At 41.7% G+C, this 17,779-nt stretch overlaps 1 protein-coding gene and 1 pseudogene across 1 annotated transcript in view; one reads left to right on the forward strand and one right to left on the reverse strand.

Moving 5' to 3' along the window:
* Positions 1-17,779, forward strand: part of TRRAP (transformation/transcription domain-associated protein) — a 104,426-nt gene that overhangs the window by 51,879 nt on the left and 34,768 nt on the right. The window contains exons 33-47 of the mRNA XM_004691944.2: positions 136-255; positions 625-789; positions 886-1,067; positions 1,289-1,487; positions 1,899-2,027; positions 5,106-5,372; positions 6,524-6,730; positions 7,614-7,772; positions 7,866-8,000; positions 9,653-9,763; positions 10,902-11,048; positions 13,242-13,455; positions 13,963-14,088; positions 16,481-16,627; positions 17,394-17,593. Of these exons, the coding sequence (XP_004692001.1) occupies positions 136-255; positions 625-789; positions 886-1,067; positions 1,289-1,487; positions 1,899-2,027; positions 5,106-5,372; positions 6,524-6,730; positions 7,614-7,772; positions 7,866-8,000; positions 9,653-9,763; positions 10,902-11,048; positions 13,242-13,455; positions 13,963-14,088; positions 16,481-16,627; positions 17,394-17,593 (2,508 nt within the window). The remainder of the gene's footprint in view (positions 1-135; positions 256-624; positions 790-885; positions 1,068-1,288; positions 1,488-1,898; positions 2,028-5,105; positions 5,373-6,523; positions 6,731-7,613; positions 7,773-7,865; positions 8,001-9,652; positions 9,764-10,901; positions 11,049-13,241; positions 13,456-13,962; positions 14,089-16,480; positions 16,628-17,393; positions 17,594-17,779) is intronic.
* Positions 12,076-12,616, reverse strand: LOC105854297 (annotated as a pseudogene).

The raw sequence follows: 17,779 nt of genomic DNA on the forward strand, positions 1-17,779 counted from the left end.
GCGAAGGATATTGCTTATGATTATTAATGCACTCCAGTTAAGAACAGGAGAAATGCATTCTCCTACAATATTATGCATGAGATCAAGAAAAGCCTCAATCCTGAGAAGATGCTGTTTTCACAACATGTTTTCCAGGCTGGCAGTCCATTCAGAGAGCCTCTGATCAAGTTCCTGACTCGGCACCCTTCTCAGACAGTAGAGCTGTTCATGATGGAAGCAACACTGAATGATCCACAGTGGAGCCGAATGTTTATGGTAGGAGCAACAAGGAGCTGGAGTTGGATGACCTTGCAGATGGGTGGGGCAATCTGTCTGAAATCCAAAATTAATATTTACTGTTTTCTGATATATTTGATTGTATTATTATTGTGCATAAAAAGTTAAAGTCCAGGAATCCCTGTTTCTAGGATTTTGATGGTGGTAAGAAGTGAATGAATTGCTCAGAATATGAAAAATCATAAAGCATGATTAATGTTTTAAAAGCATTTTTTTAAAGAGATGAATATGGTGATTTTTTTTTTAGCCCACCAGGAGATTTATAAAGAAGCTTAAGAAAGTTGATATTATTTAAACCTTCTGTTTTGGTTAATTTAAAACAGATGTTTGTTTTGTTCTGTTTTTCAGAGTTTTCTAAAACATAAAGATGCAAGACCTCTGCGTGATGTGCTGGCAGCTAATCCTAACAGGTTCATCACCCTGCTGCTGCCTGGTGGCACCCAGACAGCCGTGCGCCCTGGCTCGCCCAGCACCAGCACTATGCGTCTAGATCTTCAGTTTCAAGCCATCAAGGTATAGTGTCTTTACAGTAGGTACCTGAAATCCTGAAGGTGTAGTAGAGAGGCAGCGACAGCCCTGTTACTTCCTTTATTGATTCTTCTTTAACAGATCATAAGTATTATAGTTAAAAATGATGACTCCTGGCTGGCCAATCAACATTCCCTGGTGAGCCAGTTGAGACGAGTGTGGATTAGTGAAACCTTTCAAGAAAGACACCGGAAGGAGAACATGGCAGCCACAAACTGGAAGGAGCCCAAGCTGTTGGCCTACTGTCTGCTGAATTATTGCAAGTGAGTGCATTTGTTCTGCTCTTTACAGCCTACAATAACCTGTTTTCTGCCTAATAACATGAACTGGGGCCTCTTCTTCTAATTTGCACGTAACTGTGGTTCACTGAAATAGGTGTAGTCAAATGTGGTAGATAGCTTGAGCTGTTCGAAAGACAAGTCAAATAATACACAGTTTGGGCATTTGCCATAATATGACTCATTTTCTCATTTTGACCCTTCAGAAGGAATTACGGAGATATAGAATTGTTGTTCCAACTGCTCCGAGCCTTTACTGGTCGCTTTCTATGCAACATGACATTCCTAAAAGAGTATATGGAGGAAGAGATTCCCAAAAATTACAGCATTTCTCAAAAGCGTGCACTGTTTTTCCGCTTTGTGGACTTCAATGATCCCAACTTTGGAGATGAATTGAAAGCTAAGGTGAGTCTCACTGTTACATAGTAGCTCATTTGGGCTCATTTCCTAGGGTACTATTTGTGTTCTGCTATGACTGTTGGCAAATGGTAGTCCATATTGTTTCTGAGGGAAATGCTGGTGTTAAGAACAAAGCAGACCTAGTATTGAGTCAGTGTTGAAAAGCAGTTTGCTAGTTTATGTGTTTTACTTCAAATGAATCATTTTAGAAAGAGTCAACCAAGCTATTATCCCTTTTCCTCTTGTCTTCTGAAGATAGGTTGTTAACTTACCTTTTCACTGGGTAGTTAGAATAAAATATTCTTGCTTTCTTAATTAGGTTCTAACTTTATGGCACAATATGGCAGAACTGGGTTCCTGCTCAACTTGTTAAAGAAATAAAAAGCCTGACTTTGTTTACCTTTTTCATTTTTGTAGGTTCTGCAGCATATCTTGAATCCTGCTTTCTTATATAGCTTTGAGAAGGGGGAAGGAGAGCAGCTCTTAGGACCTCCCAATCCAGAAGGCGATAACCCAGAAAGCATCACCAGTGTGTTTATAACCAAGGTAGTATCACGAACAATGCATTGATGTGAAAAGTGGCTTCACAATGAAGGGGGTTCAGGGAGTCATTGAAATGAGTTCATGTCCCTAATTGATTGAATTGGATTGTAGCAGAATATGGTAATTTTTGTAATGAATTAACTTTTCCACATTAATAGATTCTAATCAGAAATAGTCTCTCAGTGAAAGTTCAGTTATCAGTTATGGGCCCTCCCTTTTGGCGCAATGTTTTAAAGCGCAGCACTGCAAGCGAGCCACAGCCACTTTGGTGCAAGTTGGATTCCCGGCCCCAGAGGTGCTCCCCTCTCTGTCGCTGTTGAATCCTCTCATCACCTTTGGCCTGTACCCCAGTTCTGTATACATAAATAAATAAACCTTTTTAAAAATTTTTTAAAAATAGTTATTTTGTAAAAACCCATAGTGCTTGTTAACTTTGACATTCTATTGATATTTTTATCTTTAGCTTTTTGAAAGAATGTACCAGTAAAACTATTAGGCTGGGCCTCCCTGGTGGTGCATGGGGTTGGGGTGCAGCACTATAAAGCTGTCACAGCCACCTGCAGCACAAGTTCGACCCCGGGCCAGGGAGCTGACCCACAGGGCGCAGTAGACCTCTCCTGACCTGCCTACTGCTCCCCTCAGCAATGTATTCAGTTAGTCCACTTGTTCTTTTCCCCACTGTCTCTGGAGAATCCTCTCAACCCCCACACATCTGGCTTGTATCCCAGTTCTTGTATGTATAAATAAGTAAAAAATCTGTAAAAAAGAGAAAAAAAAAAAAGACTGAATGCAGTTGCTGCTGTAATCATTTGTTGCCATGGTAATGGAACATCCTGTGGCAGTAGTAATGTCACTTAGGTTTTAAAGTCTCTGCATTTTAAAGATTTATTTATTTATGCATACAGAACTAGAGTACAGGCCTGATGTGCAGGGGAGGTGAGAGGATTCACCAGAGTAAAGTCTGCATTTTTATAATAATTTTGCCAGGCTTTTTTCCCCTGTACTTGAGCAGCATTATCAAATTATCTCTTTGGAAAAGGCCTGCCCTGTGCTTCTCACAATGCCTTGGTTGTTTACACAGCTTGAACACAGGTTGTTTGCCTTGAGGTTGATAGAGTGAGCGTTCTGTGTTCAGGTTGTTTGTTGGAATGCTCTGAACAAGTCACATTCCATATCTGCAGTGTTAGTTAGCAGATTCTGGTAGGCAGCTGATACGTAGTGCCAACTCTCTTTGTAAGGGTGCAGTTAATTTTTTTACCTGTCTGTCTCGGGGTCCAGCAAGAGGCTGTTGCTCCCGTTGACAGGTAACTGCTTTTTAGTGGTCTCAGTTCCTCAACATGGATCTCCTTCCTATACTTCTCTCTCTCTCACACTCACACAGACACACACACTCTTGGAATGAGAATTGAGATCAAGAAATTACTTTTGACATACTGTTACTTACTTTATTACCTATATAGGGAGATGAAAACCTAGGTGCAGCCTGCCCCTTCCATTATGCTGCCTTCTCTAGTTGTGTTCTGGATCAAATGCTGCTTGTTTGGCACAGGCAAGGAGTTGGGATTAAGAGTTGAATGAGAAAAAATGGCAAATGAGAGACTGGGGCCTGGGGATGAGCTGCTGTGAACAGTAGAGCTAGGAGATAGAAGGCTTACGGGGCTCAGGAACATCAAGGAAAGCAAAGTTGAGATGGAGAACTTTTAGCCTTCTAGTTTTCTTGTAAAGGGAAATCAGGGTAGTTAAATTGAGTGATTCAGTCAGTATACTTAATTCAGTACAGATGTGCAGACATTCCTCAAGAATGCATATCCATGAAATATAAAAACTTACCAGGTACTTGATTATTTAGGAAATCCTAACAATTTTTTATATAGATTTTTTTCCCCAGGTAATGTTTTCTGATTATAATACCAAAAACAATAGGTAATTCAGTTGATCAGGTGAAAAATCTAAACTACTTGGGGATTAAGAAGTTCTGCATTCACCTTGTATCAAAAAGGAAGTCTAGGGCCCTCCCTGGTGGCGCAGCGGGTTAAAGCACAGCACTAGGAAGCTGAAGTCACTTCCACATGAGTTCGATCCCCGCCTGCCCCGGAGGTGCCCACATGGCGCGGCAGACCTCTCCTGGCCCGCCCCCTTTTCCCCTCAGCAGTGTACTTCGTTGATCTGCCTGTTCTGCTCCCCACTCTGTCTCTGGTGAGGCCTCTCGCCGCCCCTGAGCCTCTGGCCTGTACCCCAGTTCTGTATGCACAAATAAATAAATCTTTTAAAAAAAAAAAAAAAGGAAGTCTACTTTTCCTCTTTAACCCACCCACTGCATTCTCACTTTGAAGGCTGCCCTTTTCCTCAATGTTGAAATAAGTTGAGTTTCAAGTCCATATGTATTAAAGGAAAACTGATGTGACGTTATTGATTCCCTCTGTAGAACTTAATAATACAGCTTTGTGGGATTGTTTTATTTGTATAGATTTTTTTTGTTGTTGTTAAAGATTTATTTATTTGTTCATACAGAACTGGGGTACAGGCCAGAGATGCGGAGGGTGAGAGGATTCACCAGGGACAGAGTGGGGAGCAGAACAGGCATATCGACGAAGTACACTGCTGAGGGGAGCAGTGGGCGGGCCAGGAGAGGTCTGCCATGCCATGTGGTCACCTCCAGGGCAGGTGGGGACCGAACTCATGCGGAAGTGGCTTACGCTTCTTTTTTTTTTTTTTTAAAGATTTATTTATTCATACAGAACTGGGGTACAGGCCAGGGGCTGTGAGAGGCTTCACCAGAGACAGAGTGGGGAGCAGAACAGGCATATCGACGAAGTACACTGCTGAGGGGAGCAGTGGGCGGGCCAGGAGAGGTCTGCCATGCCATGTGGTCACCTCCAGGGCAGGTGGGGACCGAACTCATGCAGAAAAGGATTTAGATTCTAAATACTATGCTTTAACCCGCTGCGCCACCAGGGAGGGCCGGCTTACGCTTCTTAATGCGGTGCTTTAACCCGCTGCGCCACCAGGGAGGGCCATGTATAGATCTTTTGTTAATACAAAATCAGAAATGAATTGCTTTCTACTTGCTTTTGTTGGAAGGTCCTTGACCCAGAGAAACAAGCAGACATGCTGGACTCCCTGAGGATCTACCTCCTGCAGTATGCCACACTGCTGGTGGAGCACGCTCCCCACCATATCCATGACAACAACAAAAATCGCAACAGCAAGCTGCGCCGCCTAATGACCTTTGCATGGCCCTGTCTGCTCTCCAAGGCCTGCGTGGATCCAGCCTGCAAATACAGTGGGCACTTACTTTTGGCACACATTATTGCCAAATTTGCAATACATAAGAAAATTGTCCTTCAGGTATTTGCAAGTCTCCCTCCTATCCTCCCACAGCCATGTGTATTTCCACATTGTGTATTTATTGCAGCTTGTATAATTGCAACCTCTAAAACTTTCTAAAGCTGTCTTTCTAAAACTGCCATTTAAAAATGCATAGTTCTGTTCAACTTAAAAAAATACTGTGAAACTTCCATGATTCCTTCATCTTTATGGTATTATTCTTCTTCCCCACTTGCTGTTTTTCTCTTGTTTTTCTGCATTGTCTTCCTGATGCTCCTTTATCTGTTGCACTCTGGGTTCTACCCTGTCATTCCACTGAAATGGTTTTAACCCCCTCCATTAGCTAAAGACAATGGATGTGGCCCATTTGACTTAATGCTCCATGCTTTATGCTTTAGAGTCAGGCACCCCCAACCTTGAGTTTTGTTTCTTCCAGTCATGCATTCTGTGAGCCTCAGAGTTAGTCTCTGTGTAAGAATTTAGTGAGTGTTCAGCCTGTCTGTCCATGAAACATGTAGTAAGTAATTGCTCTTGTCCTATTTTATGTGGTCACTCTTGACTGATTTCCTCAGACCATTCCCTCTTATGAATGTCTATGGTTTTAAACCCTACCCTCCTAACCCATAGAGCATATCCCACAGGCACTTGGGCTACAAATGCAGCTTCTCAGATTGGCCCTCTCCCTGTCACCCCAGCTAGAGACCTGCAGGCCTTCTGTGATCCACTTTCATTCTATCTAGTGTCCAGGCATGGCTAGGCCTATTGTTACCAACATGCTGTTCCACCCACAGTACCAGTGGGTGGTCTTTGATCTCAGGCTTTCTCCCTCACTTGCATTGTTGCAGGAATGCTTTAGTGAAATGGGCCATTTCACTCCATTTCCTATGTTATTGCCCAAGTGAGGTGACCTGTGTACCTCAATAAGCTATATCTCACTCATCTTTGTGTAGGACATCCTAACCCAGCATGGGTACTTTGTGGGTGCTGAGCAAATATCAGAAAAAAATGTGTTTATTGATCAAAACTTAATGAAGGAAATGGAAACTATAAAAGCCCTGTTGACTCTAAGCAAAATGTTTTACAAAATATACATAACATGTTTCTAAGTGATTATTTTACTATATTTTAAAGCCATCATTTGTACCCTATATGAGAATTTCTTTCTCATTTAGGTTTTTCACAGTCTCCTCAAGGCCCATGCAATGGAAGCTCGAGCAATCGTTAGACAAGCAATGGCCATTTTGACTCCAGCAGTGCCAGCCAGAATGGAGGATGGACACCAGATGCTGACACACTGGACCAGAAAGATCATTGTGGAGGAGGGGCACACAGTCCCTCAGCTGGTGCATATTTTGCATTTGATAGTACAGCATTTTAAGGTGTGTAGAAAGTACTATAGGTTGGTATACAATGCATTTCAGGCATGCGCTTTGAGCTTTTTGCCTGTCATCATCTATAATGACAAGACATTCATCTTTTAGTAAATGTATTTCTGGTTCTGTTTTGTGTGAATGGCTTGGTAAACATGGGAATTGAATTGTTTTGTAGAATGTGTTCTGTAGTGTAGGCTGCTTTCTACTGCATTTTTTCAGGAGGTACTCATTTAACTTGCTGCTTTAAAGTGGAAGATTGTTATCATGAACTATAAATTTTGGTAACTTGATTAAAGAAGTTGTGTCACTGGCCACTGCCTCTAACCAAATCACCCACTTTGTGGGGTTTGTTTTTATATAAATACTTGTAGATTTTGTAGAGAGTACAAAGGTTTTAATTGAAAGCTGGTTCTTTTACAGCCAGCTCTTTTAGAATTGGGTATTTGCTTCTTGATATGGCTAAAAATTTTTTATATATAAATTTTTTTACATTGTTCACTTTGTACATTTTTTCATCTCACTTGTTAATTCCTGTGGACTTCCTACCACCACTTCACCCATGTGCCATCACCCCAATTTTGATCAGTATGGCTAAATTTTTATGGTATTAAATATGAGGTTCAATACCTCAAATTCTTGGCTTTCCTAAAGACAGTTCAGTGCTTCAACATTTTTTAAAGATGTTAGACTGAAATACATTCATGTTGGGACCCAACCAGGGCTGAGGGAGTAATAATATATATACCTAAGGTCATAAGAATCTTCTTGCTAAAATTATGATTCAGAATTCTTGAACATGAGGTTGGGTTGTGTGTGTGCACGCATGCAAGTATGGAGGCCCCATCACAGCCTCCCCAGTGTGATGGTGATGTTTATCTTGTGTTCACAGGTATACTATCCAGTGCGTCACCACTTGGTACAGCACATGGTCAGTGCCATGCAGAGATTAGGTTTCACTCCCAGTGTCACCATTGAGCAGAGAAGGCTGGCTGTGGACCTATCTGAAGTTGTCATCAAATGGGAACTGCAGAGGATCAAAGACCAGCAGGTAGGGATGGTTACCCTCCTTTGTCCCTGATTGTATTCGTTATGCATCTCCTAGAAATCAGTTAGTAAAGTAGACTGTGTATGTGCATTTAAGCCGGATTCAGATATGGACCCAAATTCAAGCGGAGAAGGAGTCAACTCTGTCTCATCTTCCATTAAGAGAGGTCTTTCAGTAGATTCCGCCCAGGAAGTAAAGCGCTTTCGGACAGCCACAGGAGCCATCAGTGCGGTAAGAACATGTTCTTTCTATTTTGGGGTATGCTTTTTCCTGGTGGTTACTTCATATACTCAGTAGATTTTGAATGTGGACTGATTTCCAGTACCATGCCAGAGAGATGGCTAGGAAAGGCTGTGCTCAACAGAGAAACCTGAATACAGGCTCTGACTCAAGAGTTTCCTAGGTTACCAGCACCATCTTCTTTGTACTCATTTATACCATTAGGGTTCTAATGTGGTGGTCAAATTACTTGTAGAAATACCCTTGGGTAAGAATTTTTATTGAGACATGCACCTGTGTTGTGTTCAAGTTTTTTTTGTTTGTTTTGTTTTGTTTTTTTAAAGATTTATTTATTTGTGTATACAGAGCTGGGGTACAGGCCAGAGGCGCAGATGCAGTGAGAGGATTCACCAGAGACAGAGTGGGGAGCAGAACAGGCAGATCCATGAACTACGCTGCTGAGGGGAGCAGTGGCGGGTCAGGAGAGGTCTGCCACACCATGTGGATCACCTCCTGGGTGGGATTGAACTCATGCTGACGTGGCTTTTGTTTCTTAGTGCTGTGCTTTAAACCCGCTGTGTCTCCAGAGAGGGCCCTGTGTTCAAGTTTTTAAAAAGACAGTGTATCTTGTTTTGAAGAGCAGCCACCTAAGGGAATACTGGGTTGCTCACACTCATCTCACCCCTAGTTGAGGGGAGGGCCCTGTAACCCTGCTGGTGCATTTTCACTAAACTGTTAATACTGGTTTGACTGTTCTTTTTCCAGCCATCTGCACCTGAACTCTAACTCCCTTTGACAGCTCCCTTGTTCCTCCAGAGTACATTGCTCCTACATAAACCCCATACTCAAACTTGAAACCTGGAACCATTTGCCACATGTCCATTTTCTTTTCTCCACACATCTGGTTGAGCACAGATCCTTCTCTCATCTCTGCCTCACACTCCTGGTCTAAGCTCCCATTGCTTTCACTCTGGTCACTAAGTAAAGCTGCTACCCAGTTCTCATTTCTACTTTTATCCTTCTTCAATTCATATTTCACAAAGCAGAATACAAAAAACCTTTCCTTTCAAACTTAAGTTGGGAACTTTTTATAATTATGAGACAAAATAGTTTATGTTGCAAGGTGGGACCTCTGTACTGTTTCTGTAATTTCATGTGAAATTTATAACCATTTCAAAGTAAAAGCTTAGAAAATTAAGTCAGATGATCTTTCCCTTCTCTAAACCCCTTCTCCGATCACCATCTGTGGGCTCTAAGGCCTGCGTGACCTGGCTCTGCAGGTGACCTTCTGCTCCATTCCTTATGCACAGCCCTTCAGCCTTTCTTCCACTTAGGAAACACCCCCGGTTCCTAGCTTTTTTAGCACTTGTGTCTGCAGGGTCTTTTTCCTCTATCTGCAGCAGTTTCCTCTTCTCCCATGCCTGCAGCTTCTCTCTCCACAGAGCTGCCTGATGCTGCTCTTTCCATTCTGGACTTAGTCTCAAACACATGACACACAACTTTCTTTATGGCCATGTTGTTCATTCTTTATCTGGGGAGCCTATACTGGCCTCTGGCTCCCAGAACTGAGATGACCCTGGGAGGACCAGTGCTATAAGCAGACTGCACAAGCCAACCCCTACATGGGAATGTATCATTGAGGGGTTTCTTCCTGCCTATTCTAGGTGTTTGGGAGGAGCCAGTCTCTGCCTGGAGCGGATTCCCTTCTTGCCAAGCCCATTGATAAACAGCATACAGACACCGTGGTGAACTTCCTCATACGTGTGGCTTGTCAGGTGTGGCATTCTGCATGTCTTATGGTCAGGATTCTGCAGAGCAGGAACTATTCAGTACTACCCAGGGTCCAAGAGCTAGTTCTGTCATCTATAGACCAAATTCTATTGATTTTTATCGCAAGCCAATATTTCTGATACCTGCTTACATTATAAGTTATATGATTTTTTTTTTAAAGATTTATTTATTTGTGCATACAGAACTGGGGTATAGGCCAGAGGCTCAGGGGTGGTGAGAGGCTTCACCAGAGACAGAGTGGGGAACAGAACAGGCAGATTGACGAAGTACACTGCTGAGGGGAGCAGCGGGTGGGTCAGGAGAGATTTGCCACGCCACGTGGTCACCTCCGGGGCAGGCAGGAATCGAACTCATGCAAAGGCAGCTTTAGATTCTCGGTGCTGTGCTTTAACCTGCTGCGCCACCAGAGAGGGCCAAGTTATATGATTTTTTTAGAAAACATTCTTTTTCTCTCAGTGTTAATTAAAATAGCAATGCATCATATTTAATGGCATGTTGGCATTAATTGAAACATGGTAGTTCAGTAATCTTCAACAAATTACTTCACTTCCTGTTTACCTATCTCCTAAGAGATAGGTGATCCTGCCTACATTGTGTGGATTTCATTTAGTAATTTAAGTACTTTTATAACTTGGATTTATTTACCATCCATATGTACATATATTTTCATGCCTTTGTTGGGAATCCATTTCTGAAATTTTTCATTTAAAAACATTTTTCATTTAAAAAAGATATTATATTAAGTATTCCTTAGTATTTCTCCCCTCCCATTGGGGAACTTTAAGTTTTTATAATTATTTAACAAAATAGTGTATCTTACAGTTCTATTAGGAACCCAATAAATCCTTTCTTACATGCCGCACTGTGCTAGGCACAGCCTTGGAGCTCTGATGGGAAGGAACTCAGATCTGTTCTCTCAGGAGCACTAATCTCACTAATCATCCCACAGATAACCACTGACCCCCCTGCCAGGGCAGAAGCAGAGGGGCCTAAATTGAGGCCAGGTGGGAGAGAGGGTGGTCGCCACTTGGGGATGCAGGGTGTGGGCTGCAGGCAAGAAGACTGCGAGTAATTGCAGATGTGTGGGCAGTGAACTCCACCTTGAATTGAACTAATTTCCAGGTTAATGACAACACCAATACTGCGGGGTCTCCTGGAGAAGTGCTCTCCCGCCGGTGTGTGACTCTTCTGAAGACGGCCTTGCGACCGGACATGTGGTCCAAGTCAGAGCTCAAGCTGCAGTGGTTTGACAAGCTGCTGATGAGTGTGGTAGGCGCATGGGACTGTCGTTGCCTGGGCTCGGGGCGGTGGCCACCAAACCTCAAATTTCCCATTCCCTTGTTGCTACTACTTTTCTTCATGGCCAGCAGTAAGTAAACTGTATTTAAAACTCTGCTTTGATCACTAGCCCCGTGTAAAGTTAAGAGTTCTGAATATGTAATTCTCTTGCCTTTCATTGACTCTTTTTTTTTTTTTTAATGAGCACAAGAGTCTGGTAACAGAAGCCCAAATATATATGGTGGGATTTTTTTTGTTTCTGTAAAAACCATGATCTGTAATTTTCTCACATTTGCTAAAGCTGTTTTCTTGTCTTACCCACTTCATTAGCATGACACAGTTCTATTTGCCCAGTTGCCTGACAGAATTTGAAAATTTGAAACATCAGGATTATAAGACCTATTTATAAGCATTGGTTGTTTCATGTTGCCAAGACAGCATGTTTTTTGAAAAGTTAGAGATAACTGCTATGAAAAGAGGATACTAGTCCCACTCAGTCTGTAGCACATGCTTGGATTCTGGGTTGGTACAGTACACAACTTCTGGACTGTCTGGAAATCCTTTTCCTCTTCTCAGTGAAAGTTTGAAGTACTTTTCTGTCAAATACATTCATGGTTGAAAAGTCAGCTAGTCGTATTAGCTATCAGATAAGTTCTGCCCTGTAGGCTACTATTTGCAGAAAGTAACATGTCAAGGTCAGTGAGCGACTTCTGCCTTTTCTCCATGATCCCTAGTGAGTTGTTTTATCCCCCCAACCCCAGTGTGCACACACTACACACAAGGCATATGTGTGTAACATACAAGGTTTTGTGAAGTAATATCTTTACTACAAACCAGGTACTCTTTATTTTTTAATGCTGGCTTCATCTACTAGCTGATTTCATGATACAGTTTTAAAGAAATTTGTTCATGGAAGGGTATTTGTAACTAAGATGGGAGGAGAAAAGCAAAACTCACTTTGGTAATTGCCCTTTTAAACCAGATTCTTGGTAATTTTCAAATTTTTTTTATCCCTTTTATTTTAAGTTGAACTTAACTCCCTGGCCATAAGTTTTTGTTTCTTCAGTTTCTTCTGAGATATTTCTTTCTTCTGTGCAACCTCCTCTTCTGGTTTAGGGACAGTCTGCTCTTTCTCAGTAAGGATTGTCTCAATGTGGCAGGAGAGCTCATGTATGGGTTAATGCACCATGAGCGCTATTAGTTCTGCAGTGCGCCTTAAAGGCTTTGTTCACCTGGATGTGCTCAGTGACCAGAGAGTCTTCCTATAAACCGTTAAGTTCAGCATTACCCTACATTTATTCAGCACCCTTTTTAGGCTAGTGACCCTGCGTCCAACCCACTGTCCGGCCTAGGCACTCCTCCCAGCGCCCCTGTTGTCAATGGTTCACACTGCTTTTTCAGAGGGACATCCTTCTGATACTTGGTGGCTTTTCAGATATGCATGCCCTTGATGGTCTGGGCAGTTTCACAAGTGTTCTTTAAATGAACATGGAGAGACTTGAACCTCTTGATTTGCATGACTTTGTAGGGTTTTCTGGATCAAATGAGTAGTGAACCATCTTCAAAGATGACCAAGGCCTCTTCAGGAAGAGGAAGAGTGGTGGCTACTGGGAGAAGTCTTCGATTTTCAAATTCTTACTATTTATAATTAAGTATTAATATTTTGGGGGGAATTTTATAAGTTTTTTTTAACATGTATTTATACATACTAGAATTGGGGTATAGGCCAGAGGTGCAGGGTGGTGGTAAGAGGATTCACCAGATACAGAGTGGGGAGCAGAACAGGCAGATCTATTGAAATACACTCCTGAGGGGAGCAGCAGGTGAGACAGGAGAGGTCTGCTGCTGCGCCATGTAGATTATCTCCCTGGCTGAGGATCGAACTCATCCTGCAGTGGCTGCAAATAGCTTGATAACACTGAGACTTTAACCCTTGTGCCACCAGGGAGGCCCCTATAAGAAGTTTTTCTAAAATAAAGTTACTCAAACAATATTTTGAAAGCTTACAATTTTAATAAAAATATGGCAGTCATGTTTTTATGTGAATGAAGTGGTAATACTCTAGTGGTTTTTACTTCGTTTCCAAATACTCAGTCAGTAGGTTTAAATTTTTCTTGATTTGTCTGTCTGTAATTCATTGTAGTGTTTATTTCATCTTTGCTTGGCTTGTGCTCTCCATTTCAGGAACAGCCTAATCAAGTCAACTATGGAAACATCTGCACAGGATTGGAGGTGCTGAGTTTCTTGCTGACTGTTCTCCAGTCTCCAGCCATCCTTAGTAGCTTCAAACCCCTGCAGCGTGGGATTGCTGCCTGTATGACGTGTGGGAACACCAAAGTTTTGCGAGCAGTCCATAGCCTTCTCTCACGCCTAATGAGTATTTTCCCAACAGAGCCAAGTATGTGACCTTTTCCCTCAGTGCCTTGCTTTCCAAGTAGATGGGTGGGCATAGGGTTCATTACTTGAGAGTGCTCATTGCCCTATATTAAGCATTTTATTGTCCCACATTTCTTTGTGTCTTCAACTTTTATTTTAAAACATTTGGCATAAAAATTTAACAGCAATCATTGCATTTTACTTTTTGTCTGCTTTGGAAATACAGTGTGCATCATTAGCTGAACATTAATCTTTCCTTAAGGTGTTGAAAGGAAGGTAGGTTCAAGTAATCTGTCAAATGATGAACAGTTGACAACATCAAATTTTGGTGTATTGTAAATAAGTGTGTGTAGAGTGTATTCAGCTAAGGCATGGCAAGATTAAAGGTTTGTACTTAGCTTCTTCAAGTGGTAACCAGCCCCAAGATGATACCACATGACCTCGGTTAGAAGAGGAGTGCCCAAGCCTGTCTCTGACCCCCAAACAACTAAAACTCAATTCTGAGTATAAAGGTAGTTCTCTGTTCCAGGTACTTCCAGTGTGGCCTCCAAGCACGAGGAGTTGGAGTGCCTCTATGCCGCTGTTGGGAAGGTCATCTATGAGGGTCTTACTAACTATGAGAAGGCCACCAATGCGAATCCCTCTCAGCTCTTTGGTGAGTGTCTGTCTTGGTTTTTTTGACGGAAATTGTTTGGTGTGGTCCTGTACATGCTCCTCGGACAGGCTTTTCTTCTGGGAAAGGTTCAGGATATGGGAAGGAACTTTGAGCTGACTCATGTATTGCTAAGGATATCTGTATGTTGCTTGGCACACACAAGGCCGCTGTCCTCTGGTCTTTGTGAATTCCCCATCCACCTTCTTTAGTTCCTTTGTTCTTCCTACTTCAGCCCCAGATGCTCAAGTTGGTTCTAAGAGGAATTATCCCTTGTCACAGTCTTCCTACTAATTGTTTTAATGTGAAAACACTGCCTCTTAATAAAATGTATCCATAAGCCACTAATAAATAAGAACCAGTTCCCACACAGCAGACATCTCCTTTCTTGCCTGCTCCCCTCTTAGCAGTATTTCAATAAATCTGCCTGTTCTGTTCTCAAAAAAAAAAAAAGTTCCTATTTGCGAGATTCTGACTAACCAAAGTGAAGCGAAAGTTGTTCTTGGCCCTCCCTGGTGGCGCAGCGAGTTAAAGCACAGCACTAAGAAGCTTAAGTCACTTCTGCATGAGTTCGATTCCCGCCTGCCCCGGAGGAGATCCACATGGCGAAGCAGACCTCTCCTGACCCGCCCACTGCTCCCCTCGGCAGTGTACTTCGTGTACTTCTGCCTGTTCTGCAGCCTGTTCTGTCTCTGGTGAATCCTCTCACCCTCCGCATCTCTGGCCTCTACCCCAGTTCTATATGAATAAATAAATAAATCTTAAAAAAAAAAATTGTTCTCGCTGGTAATCAAAAGCAGCTGGAAGATTTCAGCCACCAGACAAAAAGTCACTTTGCTTTTTGTGATTGGAATTGGGTGTTGGATTAGCAATTATATGTCTTCATCATATAAAACTTTAAAACCACAATTGAGAATGATGAAATAAAAGATAACCGTAAGCCCTTCTACCTAGTAACAATCATTTAACATTTTGATATATATGTTTTTTTTTTTTTTTTTTTAAGATTTGTTTATTTATTCATACAGAACTGGGGTACAGGCCAGAGGCTCAGGGGCGGTGAGAGGCTTCACCAGAGACAGAGTGGGGAGCAGAACAGGCAGATCGACGAAGTACACTGCTGAGGGGAGCAGCGGGCGGGTCAGGAGAGGTCTGGCTCGCCATGTGGTCTCCTCCGGGGCAGGCGGGAATCGAACTCATGCGGAAGTGGCTTCAGATTCTCAGTGCTGTGCTTTAACCCGCTGCGCCACCAGGGAGGGCCGATATATATGGTTTTTTATAAAATACATGTTATAGACGTGTAAAGTAGCCCTTGTTATGGTATTAATGGAAATGTTTGTTGTCTGAATTTGCAAACATTTTTCAATCAATTTCTTGCACTCCAAATTCTTGCTATGCTGTCTGAAATTCAGGAGCCAGGTTAATTTAGTTAAAGTAAAATACCCCTTATTCTTCAACCTTGCTGTTTCTATTCTGAACCAAACAGATGTAGGTAGTGAGGCATAGTCTAAAGCAGAATCATACAGGAGGAATGTCTTGTCTTGTTAATTCTCTAAGGGACTCTCTGAAAATTGCTGGTCCTGTAGGGGTGATAACAAGTCCTGAGTAGTGGTAAAGGGAGATATTCTCCTCATCTCTCCCTGTGCTAGATTCAGGCCTTAGTTATTGGTATCTACTCAGGAAAGGTCAGTACATTTTTCATCACCATCAAGTAGCCTGGGTTATTTGTCGTAGAATCAGAGTGATCAACTACTTACTCATGATTGACCTTTAAACAAGCAAACCTGAAATTGTCCAAGGCTGGGACAGTTTACCTACAAGTGGCATTTATTCTGTGATGTCAGCCATGAATACAAATATAAAATTGTATAAGGCCAGGGTCAAAAAATATTCATAAAAATGACAGTTGCAAAGGAGGAAATTTTTTCCATAAACTCTATTGTTCGTGTCCTGTTAGTTTTGCTGATTTTATTAATCTTATGCAGCTATTCAGAATACACTCAAAATTGAAAAATTGAATTCTAAATTGTTATATCTAGTCTACATTTTTTTAATGGCCTTTTTTTTTTTCCCTCTATTTGCCAAATCAACATCATGGGGCAAAATACTTCTTCTTAGGGGTGTGGTTTGCCATAATCTAGAAATAAAACCAAAACTGAAGGTAAGACTATTGTCTCTGTAAAATACAACCATTCCTTATGAATGGTGATGTTGACATAATTACCAGGAAAATATAATGCTTCTAAATGTGCGCCATATAAAAGTTTATAGCATTGACATTTGGGATTAATCTATAGTTTCGTCAGACATAGCACAACTTTAAATGTTTTGGATAGTACATTTTTGTTAATTATTCTGTTTTTTCTTTGTAAAACTGGCAATCTCTACATTTTAGGGACTCTTATGATCCTCAAATCAGCCTGCAGTAACAACCCAAGCTACATAGACAGACTGATCTCAGTCTTCATGCGATCTCTCCAGAAGATGGTCCGAGAGCACTTAAACCCACAGGCTGCATCAGGAAGCACAGAAGCAACCTCAGGTGATTAATGTGGCACCCTGTTCCTCTGGTTTTGTTTAAACCTTCACACTGCAGCCTGTGTGATTGAATTCTAAAGCAAACACTAATTCTTTTTGTTTACATGCAATTCATTATCATTTGCTCTTCAATGAAGAGGTTTTTTCATTTAAAACCATTTTCATTTTAAATATGAACAGTCTTTCATTACATTTAAGAGTTCCTCCAACATCAGAATATTGACTAGTTTTAATCAATAAAATCATGATTAAAAATAAATCTTGATGAAATTTAAACTTTGAGGAAAAAGCTACTTATAAAATTTGTAAATGTAAGAATGAAAAAATTTTAAAGTGGTTAACATTTTTGTGGAACATAATAAGAGTTATTTAACAGTTTTTCTATAAAGCAGATTGCTTCATCAGAGGTAGTATGTCTGAAGAAGCATTAATTTGCAAATTCCAGAAACGGGGCTCTCAGAATCTGGAGAGAAATGCTATGGGGCTGGGGGTTGGAATTGACCTCTTAGAGCCCAAGTTCAGTGATACAACTCCAGGACTTGACTACACTGGTCCCATCATCTCCATCATGCCCTTCCCTATAGGAAGGCTGCCCTTGCAAGGTAGAGTAGTAAGAAAGGATGAGGTACCTCAAATCCTAGACCTATAGTTGCTGGGGGAAATATTTGGGGTGAAAATGGGAAGAGTCCAATATGCACTATAATTTGAAGTGGTTCCCACTTGATGTATGTTTGTGAGATTGGGTGTGTTTGTTTTCTCCTGATGAGCAGGAACTAGTGAGCTGGTGATGCTGAGTCTGGAGCTGGTGAAAACACGTCTGGCTGTGATGAGCATGGAGATGAGAAAAAATTTCATTCAGGCCATCCTGACCTCCCTCATTGAGAAATCACCCGATGCTAAAATCCTCCGGGCAGTGGTTAAAATTGTGGAAGAATGGGTTAAGAACAATTCCCCAATGGCAGCCAATCAGGTAAGCTGGGAAGGAGACTGTACTCTGGCCAGGGACTCGCCTTGTATTGTAAAAGAAAATTTAGGTAACACCTGTCAGCTCTTCTGAAAGTTCTGAAGTATAAAATGTGTTTTTCTCCTGTATTTGTTATTTTTAGTGTCTACTCTTATTTAAGATGCAATATTCTCACTCTTTGGTCCCTAATCT

This window comes from Condylura cristata, unplaced genomic scaffold (assembly GCF_000260355.1).
Source record: "Condylura cristata isolate star-nosed mole 26May11 unplaced genomic scaffold, ConCri1.0 scaffold00032, whole genome shotgun sequence".
Lineage (NCBI taxonomy): Eukaryota > Metazoa > Chordata > Mammalia > Eulipotyphla > Talpidae > Condylura > Condylura cristata.